We start from the raw sequence: 27,898 nt of genomic DNA, 5'->3' as shown, positions 1-27,898 counted from the left end.
AATACCGAGAACCTTCTGTAAAGTGCCTAGCAGATATTAGGTGCTCAAGAAGTAGACCTTTCAGGGAATTTTTCGCAGTTTCCTCACCTCTGAGCATCCTGGTTAAGTGGGATGGTCGTGATTGTCAGGCTGTTGAGACACGGAACTGGATCAGATGCTCCTGGCTCACAGACCTCTCTGATACCAGCGTCTGTCAGTCCTGGATTTTTGCCTACAGTCCCATGCACTGTTTTAGAGGGCAGAGAAGTTCTTTGTTCTTATAGCTGTTAATCAGTGTAAAGGTTGGTTTTATTGAGTCCAGGCTTATTTGTACCGTGTCACTTTTGACAGTTATCCTAAAACATAAGTCACATGCCTTAGGTTTTTCCCCACCCATGGTGACATGCTCAAGGTGGTATTCTTGGCTGTCCTGGCCCGGGTATGTGCAGTTTGTCTCTAGGACCTGTGTCTTATTCATTTCTTGCAGCTCCCTGATGTATACCCTATACCCCGTTAATATCTAATGAGTTACAGTTCCTTGTTTAAGCCATGCTATTTGAAATTTCTGTGACTCTGCATGTTTTGTTTTACTGCCTGGAATAATCTCTCCCCTCCTGCAGTCTCTCATCCTCTAAGAGTCTCACACCTTCTATAATCCCTTTTAGCAGAGTTCATCTTGCCTTACTTAGATCTACCATTAACACTTGTTGCCCACCTCTGTTATAGTGTGTATCACACCAAATTGCAATCATTTCTTAGCACACTTAGCTTCCCTCCTAGACCATGAGAGCAGCGCTAGTTAATATTTGAATTATGTGAATTTAAAAACTAAAGAAATTTTATGAAGTAAAACAGCTTTCCTTCCTGACTAAGGAACTGTAAGTATCCCTAATAGATTCCATTAATCCTTGTCAGGGAGTATCCTCCCACATTGTCATACTACAGGAATAATATATGCAACTGAATAAGAAGTCCAGGTGGGCTGTGTTTTGGTTCTTGTCTTTGGTTGGCATTGCAGTCATGGGAACCACAGATGGTTAGACCAGAGCAAGCATCAGAATCAGATTGTAAACTAGGAAGTTAGTGGGGTACGAGAGATTATTAACTCATTGAAGGGACAGTGGTCTTAAGGGGAAAAATTCCTGGGTTACACCAAAGTAGGCATAGCTTTTCAAGATCTACAGTTTAGTTCTCTGTATCTGTATTCGGCAATAAAATGAATATGCCATTTTAAAACTGTGATTATTTCTTTTCCAAATGGTTTTTATTTTTTGAGAATGTTATCAGTATTTTACAAAGAATGCACAGAAATATTAAAGTATGGTGTTTGTGAGTACTTTTCAGTGATGCAGTCTTTATTTTAAAGGATTTTAAAAGATTAGGTGATTCATTTACCAGTTGTTTAGCCAAATTTTCTTCTAGCAGAAGCTGGCAACCCCCATCCTCAGCTCTCCCCAAGTTTTTGTGAGCTATATGTTAAGTACAAGGGAAAATTAAGGCAAGAAAGACGTTCGATTTCCTAAGTTCCTATAAACTTCTCTAACGTTCAGAATAATTTTTGCCTGAGATATTAAGAATTTGGTTTAGATTTGTAACATCTTGATTTTATATACTGATTATTTTAAAGTGTGTGTGTTTAATTACAAAAGCAGTATATGCTTGAAGAAGAACATAGTGTTGAATTTTAGACTGAGCATGGACTCTGACACCAGACTTGCTGTGTTCATATACCAGCTCTGCCATTCACTAGCTGTATAATCTTGAGCATATTAACCACTTTGTGCCTTAGCATCCTTGTATATAAAGTGTGGGGTAATGAAGATATCTACACCATGGGATTATTGTATTAACCAGGTTCACACATTTGAAATATATGAAACAGTACCTCACGTATTCTAAAAGCTTGACCTAGTTTAGATATTATAATTGAAATAATCCAAACATGTAGAATTCCCCAGATCATAAGAGCTGAATGACTATTCTGTCAGATTTTATCTTACAAAGCATAATCTTTTTCACTTAGTTCTTAATCTACATACAGTAAAGATCAGTAAAAATACATTCTGTGAGCTTCAACAAATGCATAGTCTTGTAATCATTACTGCAATCAGGAAATAGAACAGTTTCCTCAACCCCTAAAACTTCCCTTGTGCTGCCTCTTCACAGTCAGACACTCCCCCCCTTTACCCCAGACTTTTGACAACCACTGATCTGTTTCCCTCCTTATAGTTTTGCCTTTTCTGGAATGTCATATAAATGAAGTCATACAGTTAAAAAGAAATCATGCCTTTTGAGCTTTGCTTCCTTCACTCAGCATAATGCATTTGAGGTTAATGCCAGACGTTGCATATATCAGTCGTATGTCTTCATTGCTGAGTAGTAGTCTTTTCTATAGATGTGTTAGAGTGTGTTTATCCACTCACCCCTGCTGACATTTGGGTTGTTTCTAGTTTTTTTGCCATTGTGAATAATGCTGCTGTAAACAAATGCGTACAGGTTTGTGTGTCAACATAAGCTTTCAGTTTGTCCTGGGTATTCAGTAGTAGGATTGCTGGGTTATATGGTAAATGCGCATTTAATATTTTAAGAAACTGGAGAGCTGGTTTCCAGAGTGGCCATACCATTTTGCATTCCCACCAGCAATGTATGTGAGTTCTGATTGCTCTGCATCCTTACCAGCACTTGGTTTTGCCAGTTTTGGTTTTTTTTTTCTTCAAATTTTAGTTATTCTAAATAAGTGTATAGCTAGCATAATTCTTAACAGAGTTTTCTGTCAAATCCTTGAGACTTGGAATAAGAGATAAAATAGGGCTAGACTAAATGCAGAGTTCATAAGGAGGAGCTGGAGAGACTGCCAGATTTGTGAGAGCTTGGTGTATCTGTCATGTTCACTGTTGTATCCCCAAATGACTGGTACAGTGCCTGACACACAGTAGGAATTTCTTTGCATGTTTATTGAATCATTGAACAAATGATTGAGAGGACAGGTAAGAAACAGGAGTAGGATGGGAAAGTAATTTTAGATTAGACTTGGTCTGAGTAGTCCCAGTATATTCATGTGACGCATTTCTTAACTCTTCTGGTCCTCATCTTCATCACTGTAAATTGAAAAGATTCTGTTAGGTGATATCTAAGCTCCTTTAACTATTGGGTTGGCCAAAAAGTTCGTTTGGGTTTTCCCCAAATGAACTTTTTGGCCAACCTAATATAATTTTTTTTCCTTTTAATGAATCAGTTGAGGAATAGTTCAGTAAGTGAGGAAGAAGTATATCAGGGAGCCTTTGATGGAGAGGTAGTTGTATGTGGATGTAATGTGAAGTATAGCCCTTCAGGGAGTTTAGGGGTGAGTGTCTAAACAAAGAGCTAGCTAATGGCAGAAACAAACAGTAGATTTAAAAAAGGTCGTTACAGGGGGTTTTTCAAATCACGTAGCATCATTGCAGGGATATTTTGGGGGCAGGGGTTATGAAAGGAAAGAGGTTGAGAATACTGAGTTTAGAAGCTCTTTTCATTATTATTTTTTAAATGCTTTGTGTTAGACTGCAGAGAAGTATCTTTTAATGCAAAAAGGAGGAGCTGAGTCTCAGAGAAAGCAAAGCCAGGAGTGTGTGGGACTACCGACCGTCTGGGGCCCTGTGTGAGCAAATTGTTTGGCTACTGTTTTCCAGTGTTCTTTTTCTCTGCCCTCACTCACTCAACCCACTTCTTAGAAGTTCAGATCTAGAGTTTAGCAGAAAGCCAGTTCTTAGCAGATATGTGTTCTATTTGTACTTTGAAGGATTTTGTGTATAACACTGTCAAGTATTGGTAGAGATTTAAAAATATACCAAATATGCAGATACACTTGATCGGGTGTTAAGGGATTTGACCTGTTTTGTTTGTCTAATTGACATTTTTAAAAGCACCATGACATTGGAAATTTTCTTTTTCCTGTTGTGATTCTTTTCAAATATTCAAAGGTCTTGATTGCTGAAATACCTTTTTTAATATATAAAATTTAGGGCCAGTGCTGTTTTCGTGGTTTTGATGTTTCCAACAGTTTTATTATCCTGAAGCAAACCATATTTTTGCTCTAATAGAGTTTAGGTTGTAAAATCAAATGTTTGATTATTCATTTTAGACTGTGCTTCCAACAGTTTATTTTAAAACATCAATATTATGTTCATCTGGTTATGAGGACCCTCAAAAGTAATCCTTTGGCAAATAATTTAGGAAAGTGAGTGAGGAGTCAGACATCTACTTAACCTCTCAGCTCATAAAGACCAGTTGCCCAAAGATATTACTTTTAGCTTCTAATGTAAAGAATTAATATTTCTAGATTAAAAAAAATTTTTTTAGTGTACTCTGTAAAATTTCCATCACTTTTAGGCATAGTCACCCTTAGGAATCTGTTGTGTAATTCTTAGTCCATTAAGTCTGCTTTTTATAGTAAGAGATAAAAAACCCTCTGGAATATTTTAAAATTTTGTGTTGGATAACATCTTGGAAAAGAAAATATAGTTTTATGTTAATACTAATAACAACAACAAAAAAACCTCAAGGCTTTTTAAATAGGTTTTTTTTGAGGGGGAGGTCAGGCATTTCCTCTGCTGAGAGTATCCATTTTTTCTTTTTTTTTAAGTTGAAGTATAATTGACTTACAATGTTGTGTTAGTTTCCACTGTACAGCAGAGTGATTCAGTTATACATATATATGTATTTTTTTCATATTCTTTTCCATTATGGTTTAGTATAGGATACTGAATATTATTCCCTGTGCTATACAGTAGGACCTTGTTGTTTACCTTGTTGTTGTACTGCTAATCCCAAACTCCTACATTTTCCCTCCCCCATCCCCTTCTTCCTTTGGTAACCATAAGTTTGTTTTCTATGACTGTTTTGTAAATAAGTTCATTTGTGTCATATTTTAGATTCCACATATAAGTGATAGCATATGGTATTTGTCTTTCTGATTTACTTCACTAGTATGATAATCTCTAGGTCCATCCATGTTGCTGTAAATGGCATTATTTCATTCTTTTTTATGGCTGAGTTGTATTCCTTTGTGTATATATATCACATCTTTTTTTCCATCTGTCAGTGGACATTTAGGTTGCTTCCGTGTCTTAGCTATTGTAAATGGTGCTACTGTGAACACTGAGGTGCATTATCTTTTCAAATTATGGTTTTCTCCAGATATATGCCCAGGAGTGGGATTGCTGGATCATATGATAGCACTATTTTTAGTTTTTTAAGGAACCTCTATACTGTTTTCCATGGCAGCTGCACCAATTTACATTCCCACCTACAGTATAGGAAGATTCCCTTTTCTCCACACCCTCTCTAGCATTTGTTATTTGTAGACTTTTTATGGCCATTCTGACTGGTGTGAGGTACCTCACTATAGGGCTTGTTTTTTTTAATATTTTATTTTACTTTTGGCTGTGTCGAGTCTCAGTTGTGGCACATGGGCTCTTCATTGCAGTGCATAGGCTGCCCTCTAGTTGTGGTGTGGGCTCCAGAGCACATGGGCACTGTAGTTCATGGCATGTGGGCTTAGTTGCCCCATGGCATGTGGTATCTTAGTTTCCCTACCAAGGATTGAACCTGCGTCCCCTGCATTAAAAGGCAGATTCTTAACCACTGGACCACCAGGGAAGTTTTTCTCATTGCAGTTTTGATTTGCATTTCTTTAATACTTAGCAGTGTTGAGTATCTTTTCATGTGCCTGTTGAGCATCTGTATGTCTTCTTTGGAGAAATGTTTATTTAGGTCTTATGCCCATTTTTTGATTGGGTTTTTTTGTTGTTGTTATTGAGTTGTATGAGCTGTTTGTATATTTGGTAATTAAGGACTTGTTGGTCACATCATTGGCAAATATTTTCTCCCATTCTGTAGGTTGTCTTTTTGTTTTGTTTATGGTTTCCTTTGCAGTGCAAAAGCATATAAGTTTGATTAGTTCCCATTTGTTTATTTTTGCTTTTATTTCTGTTGCCTTGGGAGACTGACTTAAGAAAATATTGCTAAGTCAGAGAATGTTTTGCCTGTGTTCTCTTCTAGGAGTTTTATGGTGTCGTGTCTTATGTAGGGTTGGTCAAAAAGTTCATTTGGGTTTTTCCATAAGATGTTATTTAAGCCATTTTGAGTTTATTTTTGTGTATGGTGTGAGGGTATGTTCTAACTTCATTGATTAACATGTGGCTGCCCAGCTTTCCCAACATCACTTGCTGAAGAGACTTGTCTTTTCTGCGTTGTATATTCTTGCTTTGTTTGTTGAAGGTTTTTGTTTTGTTTTGTTTTTTGGCTGTGCAACATGGTACATGAAATCTTAGTTCCCCGACCAGGGTTGCAGTCCATGCCCCTGCAGTGGAGAAGCATGGAGTCCTAACCACTGGACTGCAAGGGAATTCCTGTTGAAGATTAATTGACCATAGGTGTGTGGGTTTATTTCTAGGCTCTCTATTCTGTTGTATTGATCCATATGTCTGTTTTTGTGGAGAGTATACATTTCTCACAGGCTGACAACTTGTTAGACCTGCAGGACATGTAAGAGGGCATTCAAGCTCATGTTCATTATCAGAGCCTATTCTGTAGCCCTGTAATTAAAGATTATTACACATATTCTGAAATTGAATTTGGGCAGTTATAGTAACAAAATATGTCGATTTATTTTTTTGTGTCTTTCAGAATCATGGTGTCATGGAGAGGGATATACTTTATACTCACTCTGTTTTGGGGAAGCTTTTTTGGAAGCATTTTCATGCTGGGTCCCTTTTTACCTTTGATGTTTATAAACCCATCTTGGTATCGCTGGATCAACAACCACCTTGTGGCAACCTGGCTCACCCTACCTGTGGTAAGTGATACAGCAGAGAAAGAGATCATACCAAAGTGGCCTAGCCTATTGATTTGTATTTTGTTAGAGTCAGATTTAGTCAAATATTAGAAGAAACATATTCCTGTTACATGAGGCACATTAGTTTTTATATTTCCCCCTTTAAATGCTAGAGAGAAATGAAATAATTCATGTCCTTGAAATAAAATATCTATTTAAGGGCTATATTGCAAAATTAAGTTTCTTTCATATTCCTCATAAATTTTCTTTATTTGCCTTCATTGAGGTATGCTTTAGTAAAATGCAAAAATCTAAAGATGCAGACTGAAGAATTTTTACGTTGTTAATTTTATATTGCATTTCATTTTATATTTCTCATGCTTTTTTGTCTTATTTATTACATATATATGCATATATTCTTTTTCAGATTTTTCCCATTTAGGTTATTACAGAATGTTGAGCAGAGTTCCCTGTGCTATACAATAGATCCTCGTTGGGTATCTATTTTAAAAATAGTAGTGTGTATATGTCCATCCCAAACTCCCAATTTATCATCCCCCCCCCCCCCCCCCCCCGCAGCCCCACCTCCCCCACTGGTAACCATAAATTTGTTTTCTAAGTTTCTGAGTATGTTTCTGGATAGGTTCATTTGTACTTTTTTTTTTTTTTAAGATTCTGCATATAAGCAATATCATATGATATTTGTCTTTTTCTGTCTGACTTCACTTAGTATGATAATCTCCAGGTCTATCTGTGTTGTTGCAAATGGCATTATTTTGTTCTTTTTAATGGCAGAGTACTATTTCATTGTATGTATGTACCACATCTTCTTTATCCATTCCTCTGTTGATGGACATTTAGGTTGCTTCCATGTCTTTGCTATTGTAAATAGTGCTGCAGTGAACATCAAGGTGCATGCAGGATCTTTTAGTTGCAGCATGTGGGCTTCTTAGTTGTAGCATGCATGCAGGATCTAGTTCCCTGATCAGGGATTGCAACCAGGCCCCCTACATTGGGAAATTTGAGTATTACCCACTGGATCACCAGGGAAGTCTTACAAGCAAGTTATTTAAGCAGAGTTGAGATTAAACCTAGTTTGCTGCTGTTAGAGCTTTAGGTGATAGGAAAACCTTCAAGGTTGGTCAGAGTCACCTGGCATCTTAACTCTTCCCAGTGGTAAGAAGCTCATTGACACCTCATGATTGTTTCAAAAGAAGAAGGTTTGGAGTTATTTTAAGCCAGGGGATACCTGACTTGGGGATGGGGTGGGGAATCTGAGAAACCAACAACTCATAATAAAATCAGTCTCATTAGTGAGATGATGCCCTTGCAGTGGAAGAGGAAAGTTGGCAAGAAATAGTCATAGAAAGCCTTTTCTTTTGCTAGAGAAGCCAAAGATATAGGTTGCTGAAATACCTGGAACAAGAAACATATTAGTAAAAACTTGGATGAATGGACAAACATAAAGAAGTTTCAGGGTCAAACTAGCTCAAATTTTAGTATCAAGCATTGTGCAGTATGCCCTCCTTCTCTGTTTTTTGAAAGAAAAAATTGTATATCTATATATAAATTTATATATATATAAATGTTACAAAATCATGGCTTTAGGGATTACATAATTTATCTTTAGTGTATTACAGTCCACTTAGAGTAATTTTACTACGTTTTATAAAATGTAAGATCCTTGTAACAGTGTGGTACATTCTCACATTCTTTGTGTTGTCATATTACATCTACTTACACAATAAACTCCATAGTACAGTATTTTATCTAAATATCATCAATTTACAGTGTTCTTTGTTCTTTCTGTATGTTAGAGTGTCCATCTAGTGTCAGTTCCCGTCAGCCTGAAGAACTTCCTTAAGCTTTTCTTGTAGTGAGGGTTCCTGCAGATGAATCAATCTTTTTGTTTATTCAAAAATTTATTTTGTCTCCATTTTTGGAGTATAGTGTTGCTGGCTATAAAATTTCTGAGATGACACCCCCACCTTAAAGTTCCCCTTTCTTATCTTCCGCTTAAAGTTTTCCATTGTTTTTGATAAAAAGTTGGCCATCATACATGTTGTTGCTTTCCTTTATGTAATATGTCATTTTCCTCTGGCTGCTTTAAAGATTTATCTTTGTTTTTATACAAATTGGGAAATTTGGGGCCGTTATTTCTTTACATATTTTTCTCTGCACCGTTTACTCTCTTTTCTCTTTTTGGGTCTGCAATTGTTTGTATGGTAGTTTGCTTATATTGTTATTCAGGCCACCGAGTTCACTGACCCTCTCTTCTGCTGTCTAATCTGTGTTTTGTTTATACAGTGGATTTCTATTTAAAATACTATACTGTTAGGTTCTAGGACTTACATTGGGTTCTTTTTGGTTTCACTACTTTCTTGAGATTCCTTATGTTATAATTATTATGACCATATTTTCCTATAAGTCAGCTGGGTAGTAGTTAACTAAAGTACCATTTACTCTGAGGGCCCTCATCCTCTTGTTTTGTTTTTTGTTTTCCTGTAGGAAATACTTTGCAATGAATATTTGCATAATTTCTACATTGTCAGTATGTATCCTCATTCTTTTAGGCAAAATTTCTTTTTCTTAATAGAAGGATGTTTTCTTTTGTAACTTGTGTTTATTGGAAAAGTAGCAGCAGGATCCCTGTATACTCATCAAGCAACTATTTATTGTGTCCACCCTCCTAGGATGTAATGATAAACAGGACAGATATGACTTCTGTCCTTGTGGAGGTAACATCACTGTACCTAAACTGTCTTTCCTAGCTGTAGATTTACACAACTTGACTAGTTTCTTTTCTGGTTTTCATTTGATTGAAAGACTACTTCCTTTATTAGAGGACAGAATTTGACTTTCTAGGCCGTGGCTTTTTAGAGTTAGATTTTTAAATCAGCTTTAAAGACATGAAGCCCAGTGCTTTGTTGCAGCTCTCAAACATATGATTTAATATAGAATATTTATTTCATGGTATTGCCTTAATCACTATTACTCATTTATTTACAAAGCATTTCTCCATGAAATATATTTATATTAAGTAAAATAAGCGTCTATTATTCACTTTACATGAAATTAACCATCACATGTAGCTATTTCTAAAAAAGTCATCTACAAACTGGCTAAACGTTAAATAATTCCATTTACCGTTAATATAAAACCAGAGACATTTTGTTTTGAAAGTTATAAATTTTCAAGTCACTTCCATAACTTTTTTTAAGGTTTTTATTTCATCATCTGTAAAATAAGGAAATTGGAGCAGGTGATCTTTTGAGATCCATTACAGATTCAGCAGTGCATATCTGATTCTAAAGTGAACACTTAGGGGTAAATGATTTTTTTTTAATAACAGTCATCTGTTGCTATTGTACTTCATTTTCTTTAATGTCAAAATTTCCACAGTGTATGATCTTTTAATTATAAATCACATGTTTTTGGCTGAATCTCTCTACCAGAACCTTAAGAGTTTTGAGGATTTTCTTGAGTTACTACATTGACAGAAATCCCTGTAGTTGTTAGCTTTCCAGTATCTAATCAATCTACTTTCTTTGGAAATCCAATATAAGCAGAGTGCTTATTTGTACAGATACTAGAGACAGACATTTGGTTTCACTGTTGGCCTTTCCACTTTCTAGTAATTCAAACTTGGCTAAGCTACTTAGCCTCTCTAAACTTCTCTTCCTTCATTTGTTAAAAAAAGAAAAAAAAAAAAAAAAGGAAAAGGAGTTCTAATACCACCTACCACAGAGAGTTATTTTGATGACTAGATGAGATAATGAACATATAGCCTTTGCAAAGTAAGCAGTGAATGTTTGCCACTATGAAGTTTTAGGGGGTAGGCTAAACTACATTATCGAAGAAAATTCAAAGCATAGTGGCCTAAAGAAGGCAGAAATTTATTCACCCTCAAGTCCAGGTTGGCAGGTTAGCTCTGCTTCCTGATGTTGTTCAAGGACTCAGATTCCTTCTGCCCATCCTGGCATAATATCCTCTTCTATGTGGTTAACTGTTCACTACCCCTTGTTTGCCTCACTCAGCAGGAATTGGGGAAGGAAGGAAGTCCAGAGCAAGTGCTTTCCCTTTAGACCAGTGAATTGCAATTTGTACATAATCTCTCTTGCTCACCCCATTGGTGAGAGCAGCTAAAAGCTGTAACAAAATCTGGGAAGTGTAGTCTTTTTTCTGGACGGCCGTGTACACAGCTAAAATCTATTACTCTGAATAAAATGCTGGATTTTATTAGACAGATTACACCATAGCTGCTCCTATTGCTTTACTACTAGTACCAATGCTATTACAGCAGAATTATGTCATATATCTATTTACCTTCTACAGCTTCAGTTACATGCAGTAGGATGGATGAGAGTAGAGAGATAGGAATGAATGTTTGCAATGTGAGTGCTGAATATGATTCTTGTGTTTAAAACAAGATGTAAACCAGTACTTTCATCTGATGGTCAGTTGGAGAAATCTGGTCCAACATTCAGGAAAAACCGGCTGAGCTGGACTTACTGATGTGTGCTGGTCTCTTGTAGGTACTTTCCTATGAGATTTTTCAAGGGTAATTTCATCTATTCCTGACTTTTGCTTTATTACCTTTCTTAAGAACTTATCATATAGGCAAGATTAGCCACCATTGTAGTGTTAAATTGGTATATATTTGCAAAAACTTTTGTTACCCAACTGTTTAACTCACTGCCTTGCTCACTGGTAATGGCATATCGAGCAGAGAGTCTTTCAGTTAGAAATTTATAGAAGTTGAATCCCTTGTAACTAGGTTACAGAAAATTGATGTTCTAGTTTTGAGAAAGTGAACATCTGTGTTAAAAGAAATGGAGAAAAACTGTCAGGGTGTCTTTTATGACCTTTTATTTCACACCTTTATAAGGTGCTAATGGAATTTTTATTTTGAAGCAAATAATACAATAGATCATTTTTTATTCAGAAGGAATTTAGTTTTCTCTCCCCTACAGGTATACTTTAAGCAATACCAAACAGTTAAAAATCATTTTTCACTAAAAATATATTACGGTAAATGCATTTAGACTAATTATTGCTTCATAGAAATAATCACAAATGATCTTTTGTAAGCTTCTCTTGTTCATTAAAATGATTTCATTGGCAAGATTTTTCTTATCTTACTATTTTTAACTGGCACATTTTCTGTTAAATGAGGTACCACAATAAAATCTTTTAGAATCTTAGAGTTTAGATGAGACTTAGAGGTCATCTAGTCTAACTTACCTGTGTGTCTAAGAATCCTTTCCTGATCTGCAGAGTAACCATTCAGTCTCCCTTGGAACAGTTTTGTAACGAGGAGTACCTGTCTTTGTTCATTTAATTTTTGAGTGGTTTTATTCAGCATAATCAGTATTGTCAGGGTCAAACTTTGCTTGTGCCCAGAGCAGTTTTTGCTTCTAAGAAGTCTGAGTCTTTTCAACAGTTTGATTGTTAGCTAATTACTGAAATTATGAGAACTACTTGGAGTTCTGTCTTTTCACCATAAATCATGTCCTAGGAATTTAGCAGTCCTTTTCTCACTCCCCATCTAGGACACATGTCTCTTCCACAGCTTGCTGATTCCATTCCCGTCCTAGAACACGACAGGTGTTCAACAAACATAGATTACTGAATATAATTTCTGTCTAGACTGTTGCTCTTAAGAAAGGGAGTCTCAGTCTTTGATGAATGACTTGGGATTGTGCATCCTTAAATAGCTAAGGATTTGAGGAGCCAGGCCTAAGCTGAGTCTGAAAAGCCAAGGCAGGCTCTGAGATGAGGAACAACATAGATCTTTATTCCATCAGACTAAGTAAAGATCCCCTGGAGTGTTAAATAGGAGCTTGGGGCGTGATGGCAAAACTGATTCTCTGTGATCATGAGGGGAACCTCTCATCCTTGTTTCCATACACAGTGGAACACTTGGAGGTAGTAAATAGTGATATGTAAAAGATCTTCAGAAATTACTCCTATATTTCTAATTCTGGGCCAGATCTTTGACCAATTAAGTAAAAGTCATGAAAAGTACCACTCTTGGTTCAGTATAAGACAGAAAACATAAAATTTTATATAAGATTAGTTTCTTACTACAGAAACTATCTTCAGGACCAGAAACATGAGAATAATGTCTTTTTTTTTTCTTTTATTAAACAGTTTTTGATCTGGATTATTTGAATTCTGGCGTTCTTTATAGGCATTACAACTTTATGTCTGTGCAGTATATGTGTTATTCTGCTTTTGCAGGAGCTGTAAATAATGTTGACTAGATATGCCTTGTCTGGTATTAAAAATGATTAATTTGAGCTAGAGATCTAGGCTGTCCAGAAGGTTATATATAACTTTCAGGCACATTCTAATAGTGCTGGATGGCAGAGAGGAGAATACTTTATGATATGCTCCTCGACAAACAGTCTCGGATTTTTTATTTTGACCTTTACTATAATGAAAAGCTGAAGATTGTTTTGGGATCCATAGGAAACATGTATTAGAAATTGCACATAATAAGGTTAGAGTTGATGTTTGGGATTTATAGGCTTAAGATTTTTAACTCTTTTCTATAGTACACACACGAGTAGTTGACTTCCTCTTCCTCCCAGTTAAAGAAGTGTTTCCTGTATTTCAGTTCTTTGCAAAATATGAAAAGTATATCATATTTGGAATGCAGAGTGGGGCTGATCCAAATTAACCTTGCATGGTGACATATCATCAGGGCCAAGACATATACTTCAGTGATTCATTTTGGTAGTCGACATCACCCTTTACACTTGTAAGTGGAAAAAGGGATATTTCTTGCTGTGGGTCCAAGTCTGGAGGACCCCTCCCTGATCCTCTCCATCCTGAAGTCTCTTCTACATTGGAACTTAACCTCCTAGATCTTGGCGGGGGAGGGGAGGGACATTATAATTATTCAAGTGGTTATGGACACTTTTGAAAATTTGACAAAAACCAGGGGCATCTTGTAGCATCATTAGCCCAAATGATCATGTTTTACATCTTAACACTCTGACTCTGTAATACTTTGGACATAAGACCAAACATATCTTTTTTTTTTTTTTTTTTTTAAAGCTAATATTGCTTTTAACCTGTTTTTTTTCTTGGTCCTATTTGAAGTCCTAGTGTTCTTTTGTATATATATTTTTTAAAAGCTCTTTTTGGAAATATAACAGATATGCTGAAAAATTAAGAAAACATAAAGGCACTTTAATAAATAATTTTAAAGTGTAACTACCAGCCAGCCAGGTCAAGAAATAGAAAATTGCCAGCAAGCCACTTAGCTTTCAAGTTATAACACCCTCCTATTTAGAACTAGCTACTATCCTGACTTGTAAGATAGTTATTTCCTTGGTTTTCTTTTTAATTTTACCATCTGTATATTTGCCTCTAGAATATCTTAGTTACTGTCTGTTTTAGAAACTTTTATATATGGACACAATGTATATATTGTTTTTGTTTCTCTCAGTGCTTGTATGTTGTCCATGTTGCTGTAGATACCCCATACTTCATTTGTTTTCCTTGTTGTATCATTGTATGACTGAACCACAGTTTGTTTATTTGGTACAATTTGAGCAAAGTTTCATAATATTGCTAAACAGAACTTTTGATTTTCTTATCTTTTATTGCCGTGGACCAGTTTTCTCTCCATTAGTCAAATATTAACCAGTAAATTTGTTACTTGTATATTACTCAAAAATTTAAATGGGCATTGAAATCAGGGCTTCTTAATATCCGTTATTGTTCTTTCAAGAACTACATTCTGCAATGTATTTTCTTCCAAAATTTTCATAGATATTTTATGCCTGGTCATCAGAAAAGTTAATTAAGCAAACGCAGCAAATATTTGAGCATCTTCTGTTTGTCAAGCACTGTTGCAGGCACTGGGGATGCAGCACTTACAGTAAACATACCTTCTTCATATATTTATAAAGAGATACATGTATTTGTTTAAAAAATCATAGTATAGAAAGGTATAAATTTAAAAACTTTACTCTCTGTTCCCTCAGTCCTTTACTCTCTGTTCCCTCAGTCCTATTAAATTTCTTGAGTATCCTTTTATTTAAAAATGTAATAATCTTATATATCTATATCCTTAAAAAATTACACAGTGGAATCTTGTATGCCTTTAGCATGTTTTTCTTTTTGTCTTAATAATCTATCTTGAAGATTTCAATGAAAGTTAGCATTTTTAAATTAAGAAACTGCCAAAAATTAAATTAGTAGAACTGAAAATAGAAACAGTGCCTTCATGTTCTTCCAAATTAACTTTTTTCTTAATTTATTATAGAAGCCAGAATAATGGGGGAAAATATGCTTTTGACTTATTAGAAATCAGATTTATTTATAGGACATGATAAAATTTACCTATGGGAAATCATAACTTTAAATTGTTAAATATCTGTATTGTTTTTCCCATAGGCATTGCTGGAGACCATGTTTGGTGTAAAAGTGATTATAACAGGTGATGCATTCATTCCTGGAGAAAGGAGTGTCATTATCATGAATCATCGGACAAGAATGGACTGGATGTTCCTGTGGAATTGTCTGATGAGATATAGCTACCTCAGATTAGAGAAAATTTGCCTCAAAGCCAGTCTCAAAAGTGTTCCTGGATTTGGTAGGTTATTCACAAATTAACTTACTAAATTCTGTTTACATTTTTTTCCCTCCCTAGCTAAAAACAATCACCAGTTCGTTTTTCTTAGGGGCTAATAGATTATTTTAATCTCATTTTTGGAAACCTCTTATGTTGAAAGAGAGTAAACTATTCTCAAGGAAGTAGATATGGTCTCAGAAGGACCAAAAATTTGAAGGATATGAATTAATAATTTGGTAACTTTTTATTGCATGTCATACTTGTGGTAATTTAGACCAGAAGCTGGTCTGTGCTGATAAGGTACTTGAAAGGAACTGATTCATTCACATTCATCTAATAAATGGTTATTGAATACTCATTGGTTCCAAGCATTATACTAGAATTAGGTAAGTTCATAAAACACTGGCACTGTCACTTTTTTTTTTTAAAGACTTTTCACTGTGCTAGTTGTATACTGCAATATTAAAATTCCTAGAAATGTTTACTTTCCATTGTTTGAAATGCAGCTTGTTCATTGGTGGATAAGTAGGGATATTTCAGCATCGCATGTTTAGTCTTAATTGCTGTGTACTCCTTAATGTGAAGTAGGGGTGAGGAACAGACTAAAAATATATTCAAACCAGTTATTCACGTGAGTGGATGAAGCACCCACTAAGGTCCCTGGACAGCCTCATCCATCTGTACTTCTTTGGCTTCCTATGTAATATTTCTTATTTGAATTCTTTGCTCTCTAAACCATGCCCCTATCAATGTACTGAAATTGTGTAGTATTTGTTAGGGCAAAGGGCAGGCATTGTCCTCAGGGTAGACTAGTAAGAAATACTGCATGTTTGTGTTTTAGTTGCCTGATGCTTATAGTTTTGTCTTTCTCTTTGTTACCTTAATAGTATTGTGGTCTCACTATAGTCAGATTTCTTAAATGGCAACTGACTTTCCCTGGAGCAGACATCCCCATAGACCCAGCAGGAAGCTGCAAGGCATTTTCTAACCTAGTCCCAGAATTCCTGTAGTGTGACATCCACAGTACACTGTTGGTGAAAGCTGTCACTGTCCTGAGTCTAGGGGAGGGAGCATAGACTTCACCTCTTGATGGCAGAAATGTCAAAGATTTTTTAGCTTTTTAAAAACTGCCACATTCCTGAAAAGACTAATCAAGGATGACTATGCCTTGTTTATCATTTCTGATTCTACATAAAATATAGTAACAGAATATTAAGAACATTATATGAGTGAGCTTGAAAATGTATATGAAATCAACAGATTACATTCAGAAAAATACAACTGACAAAATCTGATAACAAAAAAGAAAAAACAGCTTTGTGTCTAAAAAAGAGATTGAATCCATAATTAAAAGCCGTCCTAAAACAGTTTTTGGAGGAAAATGGCAGCTGCCTGATTTTTCTCATCCTTGAAAAAAAATAATCATCCAATCAATAAGCAGAGGAAATAAAACCACATATCACACATCTCTTCAGCATGACCAGGAGGCAAAGAAGGCATTTAGAAGATTATGGTATTAAGTAGAGAGATAAAGTCTAAAAGAGTTCTTTTTACCCTCCCACCATTGCAGACCTTTGGGTTCTAAGAGTGGGGAGAGGCTTAAGAGTAGAGAGGCATAGACAAGTTAGAAGCAGCACAAACAAAAGCATCCCCAGAAAGATTCACGTCTAATGCTAAATGCCAAAATACTGAACACAGTTGTTTACAAGATATAGGGAAGTGATTAGAAAGACAGTGGGATCTGAAGATGCCTCAGAGAAGCGGTGCTTCTGAGGGAGAATCAGATATATAGAGAAGGCATAGCTTCCCATAGAAGTGTGGTAACGAAGGAAAACAAGAAAATTAGAGATCCTTCAGGAATAAAAAGATAATCAAGAAATAACAGTGTTTGCTCACCCCACCCCCAAAATTACACATTAAAACCCAATAATCATAAAAGGTTTTTAAATCTGTAAAAGAAACTTAAATAGAGGGCAGCACTGAAAAACCAAAAAGCCAAAAAATGTACACTGTAACATAACACTCCAAACTGAATGAATTATCATTAATTAAGCATTTGGGGATATTAAAAAAAATACATGTGAGTGAGAAATAAAATGAACAGTAAGGGACAAGAAAACAAGAAGAAATAAAAGTCAGTTGAATTCAAGAAAAAAAAGAAAAGAACAAAAAGACAAAATCATATCAGAAATGAAGAATGAATTATGAAATACCCAAGAGGAAATAAAGTAAAATGAAAATAAAGAGCATTACAAGAAAACAGAGAATGACTCAGTGGTGAAAGCTGAAAGCATTTCCTCTAAGATCAGTAAGAAGACAAGGATGTCTACTCTCAGCCACTTTTTTTTTCCCCCACACCACAAAGCTTGTGGGATCTTAGTTCCCCAACCAGGGATTGAACCTGGGCCACAGCAGTGAAAGTATTGAGTCCTAACCACTGGACCACCATGGAATTCCCACAGTCTTGCCACTTTTGTTCAACATAGTTTTGGAAGTCCTAGCCACAGCAGTCAGAGAAGTAAGAGAAATAAAAGCAATCCAGATTGGCAAAGAAGAAGTAAAACTGTCACTGTTTGCAGATGACATGATACTATACATAGAAAATCCTAAAGATGCTAGCAGAAAACTACTAGAGCTCATCAGTGAATTTGGTAAGTAAGGTTGCAAGTCACAAAACTAATACACAGAAATCTCTTGCATTTCTATACACTGACAGCGAGAGACAAGAGAAATTCAGGAAGCAATCCCATTTATCATTGCATGAAAAAGAATAAAATACCTAGGACTAAACCTACTTGAGGCAGAGGACCTGTATTCTGAAAACTGTAAGATGCTGATGAAAGAAATCAAAGATGACACAAACAGATGGAAAGATATACCATGTTTTTGGATTGGAAGAATAAATATTGTCAAAATGACTGTTCTACCCATGGCAATCTACAGATTCAATGCAATCCCTATTAAATTACCAATGGCATTTTTCACAGAACTAGAACAAAAAAATTTAAAATTTCTATGGAGACACAAAAGACCCCAAATAGCCAAAGTGATCCTGAGAAAGAAAAGTGGAGCTGGAGGTAACATGCTCCCTGACTTCAGACTATACTACAAAGCTACAGTCATCAAAACAGTATGGTACTGGCACAAAAACAGAAATAAAGATCAGTGGAACAGGATATAAAGCCCGGAAATAAACCACACACCTTTGGTCAATTAATCTATGACAAAGGAGTTAAGACTATACAATGAGGAAAAAGTCTCTTCAATAAGTGGTGCTGGGAAAACTGGACAGCTACTTGTAAAAGAATGAAACTAGAACATTCTTTAACACCGTACCCCAAAATAAACTCAAAATGGGTCAAAGACCTAAATGTAAGGCCAGACACTATGAAACTCTTAGAGGAAAAATATGAAGAACACGCTGACATAAATTGCAGCAATATCTTTTTTCAATCCACCTCCTAGAGTAAAGAAAATAAAAACAAAAATAAATAATTAGACCTAATTAAACTTAAAAGCTTTTGCACAGCAAAGGAAAATGTAAACAAAATGAAAAGACACTCCCACAGAATGGGAGAAAATATTTGCAAAAGAAGTGACCAGCAAGGGATTAATCTCCAAAATATACAGACATCTTATGCAGAGATGAAAAAGTGGGCAGAAGATCTAAACAGACATTTCTCCAAGAAGACATACAGATGGCCAAGAGGCACATGAAAAGATGCTCAACATCACTAATTATTAGAGAAATGCAAATCAAAACTACGAGGTATCACCTCACACTGGTCAGAATGGCCATCATCAAAAAGTCTACAAACAATAAATGGTGGAGAGCAGGTGGAGAAAAGGGAACCCTTCTACACTGTTGATGGGAATGTAAATTGGTACAACCACTATGGAGAACAGTATGGAGGGTCCTTAAAACACTAAAATTAGAACTACCATGTGATCCAGCAATCCAGCTCCTGGGCATACCTCCAGAGAAGACCATAATCCGAAAAGATACATGTACTTTAGTGTTCACAGTAGCACTATTTACAATAGCCAAGATATGGAAGCAACCTAAATGTCCATCAGTAGAGGAATGGATAAAGAAGATGTGGTACATATATACAATGGAATATTACTCAGCTAGAAAAAAAGAATGAAATGACGCCATTTGCAGCAACATGGATGAACCTAGAGATAATCATACTAAGTGAAGTAAGTCAGAGAAAGACACATATCATATGATATCACTTATATGCAGAATCTTATACAAATGAACTTATCTACAAAACAGGAACAGACTTACAGATACCGCAAACAAACTTGTGGTTACCAAAGGGCAAACATGGAGGGTGGGGAGGGATAAATCAGGATCCTTGGATTAACATACACAAACTACTATATATAAGATAGATAACCAACAAGGACCCACTGTATAGCACAGGGAATTCTACTCAATATTCTGTGATGACCTATGAGAAAAGAATCTGAAAAACAATGAACATATGTATATGTATAACTGAGTCACTTTGCTGCACACTTGAAACAACACATTGTAAATCAATTGTACCACAATACAGTTTTAAAAAAAAGAAAAAGAGAATGAAAAGGAGGAAAAAAATAAAAAAACTTGTTGGAGAGAAAGTAGTTGAAATGGAAGATCGTCAATGGAGTTCTAACATCTATATAATTGAAGCCTCTAAAAAGACAATCAAAACAATGTAATTTAAATATTACAAGGGTGATATTTGAAAGTATAATCCAAGAAGAATCTGGGCATAAAAGACTACCGGCGAGGCACTTCTAAAGTAAGTCATTTAAAATCTCTGGAAATGGTCCCAAGGACGTACATCAAATGAAGAAATATTTATTCAAGAAAATTTATACCAAGATTCATTAAGACAATGAGAATCTGTGATATTTGAAACAAGACACACTAGTTTCCTTACACCTCCCAGTTCAGCCAGACAGAAACTCTGCTGCAGACTGGTGCAGCCAAGAACACAGGGTGACCCACAGTCAGGAGGATCTGACAACTCTGAACTTCTCCCTCAGGAGTGGAGATTTTGAACCCCACATCTAGCATCCGAACTTTTAACACCTGCACCTCAGAGATTAGCCTTCAAAACATCTAGCTGTGAAAGCCAATGGGGTTTGCATCCATGGGACCAATAGGATATAGCAAACTGAGAAATAGTTTTTGAAGGTGTCCTGCAAACTTATGTGGCTATACTCCTGGACCCAGTGCAGAGGCAGGTGAATAAAAGTACCCAGTCTTTCTGTGAAAGACGCTATTTGCCTATCTTCCTTGCTGTGGCCAGAGGGGCAGGCTTCTAATTAAACACAGCTAAGGGCAGATTGTGATCCTCTCCAAAGACCTTGAAGGGTGGGCATATCACTCTCCCTCTGGCCCACCTTTGGTCACCAGTGTCTCTGAGAAATGAGCTTGTCTACTTGTCTGGCACATGACTTTTGTGGTTGTCACCCAGAGAACATGTGGGGCGTGGTCAATGAGACAGTAGCACATAAAGAAACAACTCTTAGCCAACTATTGCCCTAGGGCTCAGTGTGGAGGAAGCAGACAGAAAAGTTCATCTCCAAGTCTTCTCCTGAAAGAAGTATATTTGCATACTTTAAAAGCTGCTACCAGAGGGTGTGACTTTCAATTGGCCTGAATCAGGGTGTTGAGAACCTCCCCACTGGCACATCCATCCTCAACTACTAGGAGCCACTAAGAATAAAGTAGGCTGCTTGGACAATCACAAAGGTTTAAGAGACAACCAAGAACTAGAGCAGGGTTGAATGATAAGGTTCATGTCCAATAGGATGACACTCCTACAAAACTGGGAGAGGTGGGTGTTTTATCTAATGCATAGAAACCAACACAGAGAGTCAAGGAAAATGAAGAAACAGGACTATATGCCTCTGTTTATAGAACAAGATAAAACCTTAGAAAAAGACCTTCATGAACCGGAGATGAGTAATTTACCTGGTGGTAAAGAGTTCAAAATAACAGTCCTAAAGATGCTCATTGAGCTCAAGAGAATGCATGAGAAGTTTAACAAAGAGAAAGTATAAGAAAGAAGTCACAGAGCTGAAGAATACAGTAACTGAACTGAAAACAGAGGGGTTTAACAGTTTAGATGAAGCAATAGAAAGGGTTAGTAGTCTACTACTCAGAAGACAGAGTAGTAGAACTTATCCACTGAAAGCAGCAAGCAGAAAAAAATGAAAAAGATTGAAGATAACTTAAGGGAATTATGGGACAAAATCAGGTGGTCCTACATTTGCATTATAGGGGTCCCGGAAGGAGAAGAGTAAAAGAAAGGGGCAGAAAACTTATCTGAAGATACAATGGCTAAAAACTATGTCAGCCTGGGGAAGGGAACAGATATCCAGATTCAGGAAGCCCAGAGAGTTCCAAGTAAGATGAACTTAAAGAGACTCACACCAAGACACACTATTGAAGTGTCAAAATTTAAAGACATGGAGAGAATTTTCAAAGCAGCAAAACAACTTGTATGTACAAGGGAACCCCCATAAGATTATCAGCATATTTTTCAGAACCTTTGCAGACTAGGGAGTGGCATGCTGTATTCAAAGTGCTGAAAGAAAAAAACTGCCAATCAAGAAAACTGTATCAGGAAAAGTTGTCCTTCAGAATTGGAGAGAGAAAGAGTTTTTTGGACAAGCAAAAGCTCAGAGTCCATCATCCCTAGTCTGACCTTACAAAGAAATGTTAAAGGAACTTCTTTAAGCTGGAAAGAAAAGGTGCTAATTAGTACTGGGAAACATGAAATTATAAATATCCTTGGTAAATATAAATATATAGTAAAATTCAGGATAATCTAATGTTGTAAAGGTTGTAGGTTAATCACTTCTAAAGCTAGAATAATGTTTAAAAGACAAAAATATTAAAAATAACTATAAATAATTTTTAAGGGATACAGAAGATAAAAAAGATGTAAATTGTGACCTCAAAAACATAAAACACAGAGTAGTAAAAATGTACAGCCTTAGAACGTGTTCCTGCTTAAGTTGTCATCAACTTAAGACAACTGTTATACATTATTTTATGTCTCATGGTAACCACAAAGCAAAAAACTATAGTGCATGCACAAATGATAGAAAAAAAGAAATCTAAGCCTACCACTATAGAAAATCGCAAAGGAAGAGAGGAAGAGAGGAAATAAGGAACAACAGAATTACAAAACAGACACAAAACTGACAAACGGCTTTAAGTACGTAGCTATCAATAATTACTTTAAATGTAAATGGATTAAACTCTTCAATCAAAAAACAAAAGTGGCTGATGGATTAAAAAAACAAGACCTATCTTTATGGTGCCTATAAGAGACCCACCTCTCATCTAAGGACACACACAGATGAAAGTGAAGGGATGGAAAAAGATATTCAATGCAAATGGAGATCAAAAGAAAGCTGAGTTAGCTGTATTTCATATGAGAAAAATAGACTTTAAGACAAAGTCTGTGATAAAAGACAAAGAAGGTCATTACATAATGATGAAGGGGTCAATCCAACAAGGGGACATAACATATAAATATTTATGCACTCAACGTAGGAGCACCTAAATATATAAACAAACCTTAACAGACCTAAAGAGAGAAGTAGCAATACAGTAATAGTAGAGGACTTTAATATCCCACTTTCATCAGTGGATGATCGTGCAGACAGGAGTCAATAAGGAAACACTGACCTTAAGTCCAGTTGGTGTAACATATAATTTAATAGACATATATAGAACATTCCATCTAAAAGCAACAAAATGTACATTTTTCTCAGGTTCACATGGAATATTCTCAAGGATAGATCTGTTAGGCCTCAAAACAAGTTTTATTACATTTAAGAAGACTGAAATCATGCCAAGGCATGTTTTCTGATCACAATGTTATGAAACAGAAATCAATTACAAGAAAAAAATGGAAAATTCGCATATGTGGAGATTAAGTAACATACTACTGAACAACCAGTGAGTCAAAGAAGAAATCAAAAGAGAAATCAAAAACTACCTTGAAACAAATGGAAATGGAAATACAACACACCAAAACTTATGGGATGTAGCAAAAGTAATTCTAAGAGGGGAATTCAATAAACAACCTATCTTCACACCTCAAGGAACTAGAAAAAGAAGACCAAATGAAGCCCAAAATTAGAAGGAAGGAAATAAAAGTTAGAAGGAAGGAAAGAAATAAATGAAAGACTAAAAAGACAATAGAAAAGATCAGTGGGGGGCTTCCTAGGTGGCGCAGTGGTTGAGAATCCACCTGCCAATGCAGAGGACACGGGTTTGATCCCTGCTCCAGGAAGATCCCACATGCCATGGAGCAACTAAGCCCGTGCACCAAAAAAAAAAAAAAAAGAAAAGAAAAGATCAGTGAAACTAAGTTGGTTTTTTGAAAAAATAAAATTGACAAAGCTTTAGCTAGATTCGCCAAGAAAAAAAGAGAGAGGACACAAATAAATAAGCAGAAATGAAAGAGGAGATGTACAGCTAATACCACAGAAATACAAAGAATCATGAGAGGCTGCTATGAAGAATTATATGCCAGTAAATTGGACACTTAAAAGAAATGGATAAATTCCTAGAAACATATGATCTTGTAAGACTGAATTATGAAGAAATAGAAAGTCTGAACAGACCCATTACTAGTAAGGAGATTGAATCAGTAATCATAAACCCCCAACAAACAAAAGTCCAGAAACAGATGGCTTTAGTGGTGAATTCTACCCAACATTTAAAGAAGTAATACTAATCCTTCTCAGTCTCTTCCAAAAAATAGAAGATGGGACTTCCCTGGAGATCCAGTGATCTGTGCTTGCAATGCAGGGGGTGCAGGATTGATCCCTGGTCAGGGAACTAAGATTCCACATGTCATGTGGCATGGCCAAAAAATGAAAAGGAAACAAAAAATAGAAGAGAAGGGAACACTTTGAAAGTCATTTTATGAGGCCAGCATTACCCTGATATCAAAACCAAACAAAGATGCCACAAGAGAAGAAAACTACAGGCCAATATCCCTGATGAATATAGATGTAAAAATTCTCAACAAAATATTAGCAAACAAAATAATACCCTAAAAGGATAACATACCATGATCAAGTGAGATTTATCCTAGGGATGCAAAAATGGTTCAGTATCTTCAAATCAATCAGTAAGATATACCACATTGACAAAAGGAAGGATAAAAATTATCTGATCATCTCAATAGATGCAACAAAAAAAAGCATTTGACAAAATTTAAACCTACATTAAGGATTAAAACTTTCAACAAGGTATTGTATAAAGGGAATGTATTTGAATATATTAAAGGACATATATGAGAAGCCTACAGCTAACATCAGACTTAATGATAACAAAAAGCTGAAAGCTTCTCTTCCAAGTTCAGGAGCAAGGCAAGGATGCCCATGCTCTCCATTCTTATTCAACATTATATTGGAAGTTCTAGCCAGAGCAATTAGGCAAAATTAGATAAATTACATAGATAGCATCCAAATTGGAAGAAAAGAAGTAAAACTGTCACTATTTGCAAATAACATGATATCATATATAGAAAAGTCTGAATACTCCAGCAAAAAACTGTTAGAACTAATAAATGAATTCAGTGAGGTTGCACAGTCAAAATTAATATACAGAAATCTATTGCATTGCTATATGCTAATAACAAACTAATCAGAAAGAGAAATTAAGAAAACAATCCATTTACAATTGCATCAGAGAATAAAATAGCGATAAATTTAACCAAGGAGGTGAAATACTTGTACTCTGAAAATTATATAATATTGATGAAAGAAGCTGAAGAAGACAAATAAGTGGAAAAATATTCTGTGCTCATGGATTGGACGACTTAATATTGTTTAAAAGTCCATACTGCCCAAAGCAACCTACAGATCCAGTGCTATCCTTATCAGAATTCGAATGGCATTTTTTGACAGAAAGAGAACAAACAGTGCTAAAATTTGTATGAAACACAAAGACTCAGAATAGCCAAAGCAATCTTGAGAAAGAACAAAGCTAGAGGTATAATGCTTCCTGATCTCAGACTGTGTTACAAAACTATAGTAATCAGAACAGTATGGCATTGGCATAAAAGCAGACTTGTAGATTAGTGCAAGAGAATACAGAGCCCAGAAATAAACCCACACATATATGATCAATTAATTTATGACAAAAGAGCCAAGAGTATACAATAAAAAAGGGATAGTCTTTTCAATAAATGGTGTTGTGAAAACTGGACTGTCTTATATCATACACAAAAATTAACTCAAAATGGATTAATGACTTGAACATAAGACCTGAAACCTTAAAAATCCTAGAATAAAAAATAGATGGCAAGCTCCTTGACATTGGTCTTGGTGATGATTTTTTGTATTTGGTACCAAAAGCAAAGGAAACAAAAGCAAAAATAAGTTGTACTATATCAAACTGAAAATCTTCTGCACAACAAAGGAAACCATCAAGAAAGTGAAAAGGCAACCTGTGGAATAGGAGAAACTATTTGCAAATCATATATCTGACAAAGGATTAATATCCAAAATATATGAGGAACTCATACAACTCAGTAGCAAAGTAACAAACAATCCAATTAAAAAATGGGCAGAGGATCTAAATGGACATTTTTCCAAAGATGACATACAGATGGCCAACAGGTACATGAAAAGGTGCTCAACAGCACTAATCATCAGGGAAATGCCAATCAAAACCATAAGATACCACATCACACCCGTTAGAATGGCTGTTGACAAAAAGCTGAGTAATAACAAGTGTTGATGAAGATATAGAGAAAAGGGAACCCTTGTGCACTGTGGGTGGGAATGTACATCGGTGCATCCACAGTGGAAAACAATATGGAGTTTCCCCCCAAGTTAAAAATAGAACTACCATATGATCCAGTATTTCTAATTCTGGTTATTTATTGGAAGAAAACAAAAAAACTAACTTGAAAAGATATCTGTACCCCCATGTTCATTGTAGCATTATTTACAATAACCAAGACATGGAAACAACTGTGTCCATCTGTAAATGAATGGATAAAGAAAATGGTAAATATAGATAGTGGAATATTATTCAGCTATAAAAAAAGATATTTTGTAATTTGTATCACCTGGATGGACTTTGAGGGCATCATGTTAAATGAAAAGTAAGACAGAGGAAAACAAATACTACATGCTCTCTCTTATATGTGGAGTCCCCTAAAATAACATAACATAACATAGCATAAAACAGAACAACACAAACCCCCCAAACCCTGAATTGAATATAGAGAACAGGTGGTGGTTGTCAGAGGCCAGGATTTGGGGGTGGGCAAACTGGGTGAAGTTGGTCAGAAGGCACAAACTTCCAGTCATAAAATAAATAAGTTATGGGGATGTAATGTACAGCATGGTGACTGTGGTTAATAATATTCTATTGTATATTTGAAAGTTGCTAAGAGTAGATGTTAAAAGTTCTGATCATAAGAAAAATTTGTAACTGTGTGGTGGTAGATAATTCACTTAGACATACTGTGGTCATCATTTTGTGACACATACATTTATGGATTCATTTTGTTGTACACCTAAAACTAATGTAATGTTATGCATCAATTACATCTCAATTTGAAAAAGTAGTACAGCTTTTTTGGGTGGTTGTGAGAATTAAATTAAATGCCAGTAGAGTGTTATTTGCTGCTGCCTGTTATTTTTGTAGTTCCCTTTGGGACACCCACCCTCCCACCTTTTGCCTTACAGAGATCCATATTAGACCTCTGGTTTTTCCAGTGTCTCACAGACCTATGTTCTCTTTCCCTGACCACCTAATCTTTACTTCCTTTTACTCTGCATTGGTATACTCATTTGTAACATTGTTAACCTGTCTCCTCTCTTGTTTTGAGTTCCTATGTATTTCATTCGTAGCTTTCCCATTTTCCCATTTTCTTTTCCCAAAAGTTAGAAGCTCCTTACAGAGTGGCTTTCACATCTCTTAAAGTATCTGTAGATTTGAGAGGAGTTCATGAAAATACAAACCATTAATGAGAACAGATTTTGGATTGAAGAAAAAACCGATTTTAGAACTTTTAAAGTGAATAAGTGCACAGTAAATTAAGCAAGGCAAAAGTGTAGGCAGGAAAAATAAAACAAAGCAGAGTGTGTTTGCAAATGGAGTATTAACGGAGTTTGCAAGGGAAAATGAAAGAAAGGGAAAAGAATGGATGTGTCTTAGTTGTCAGCTCTATCCTGCTTCAGACTGTGCTAGACTTAGCTTGTTGACAGTTGCCATGACCTTAGGGTGTATTTAATGTTGCTATTTATAAATGTTTGCTTACCAGAGTTTGGAATATAATTATCTGGTTCTTTTAGTTCATTTATGAATGACTAAAGGGAAATGATACTTTATGTCTGTAGTGCCAGTTTGGAGAATGGATGAAAATTTAGAATTTGAAAGTTTTTTCTTAAAGTATGGAAGTGACAGACTTACATAACAGGCTAGGAAAGAAACCATTAAGAGTGTTTAGATTCCAGTTCATGTT

The 27,898-nt window shown here is 35.7% G+C and overlaps 1 protein-coding gene across 4 annotated transcripts in view; it reads left to right on the top strand.

The window, feature by feature from the left end:
• Positions 1-27,898, top strand: part of LCLAT1 (lysocardiolipin acyltransferase 1) — a 188,161-nt gene that overhangs the window by 71,073 nt on the left and 89,190 nt on the right. For all 4 annotated transcript variants that reach the window (XM_057740982.1, XM_057740981.1, XM_057740983.1 and 1 more), the window contains 2 exons: positions 6,646-6,814; positions 15,206-15,404. In XM_057740982.1, coding sequence (XP_057596965.1) covers positions 6,650-6,814; positions 15,206-15,404 — 364 coding nt within the window. In that variant the 5' untranslated portion in view covers positions 6,646-6,649. The remainder of the gene's footprint in view (positions 1-6,645; positions 6,815-15,205; positions 15,405-27,898) is intronic.

Source organism: Hippopotamus amphibius, chromosome 7 (assembly GCF_030028045.1).
Source record: "Hippopotamus amphibius kiboko isolate mHipAmp2 chromosome 7, mHipAmp2.hap2, whole genome shotgun sequence".
Classification (NCBI taxonomy): domain Eukaryota; kingdom Metazoa; phylum Chordata; class Mammalia; order Artiodactyla; family Hippopotamidae; genus Hippopotamus; species Hippopotamus amphibius.
Note: the sequence above shows the minus strand (reverse complement) of the source record. Positions and strands in the feature narration are given on the sequence as shown.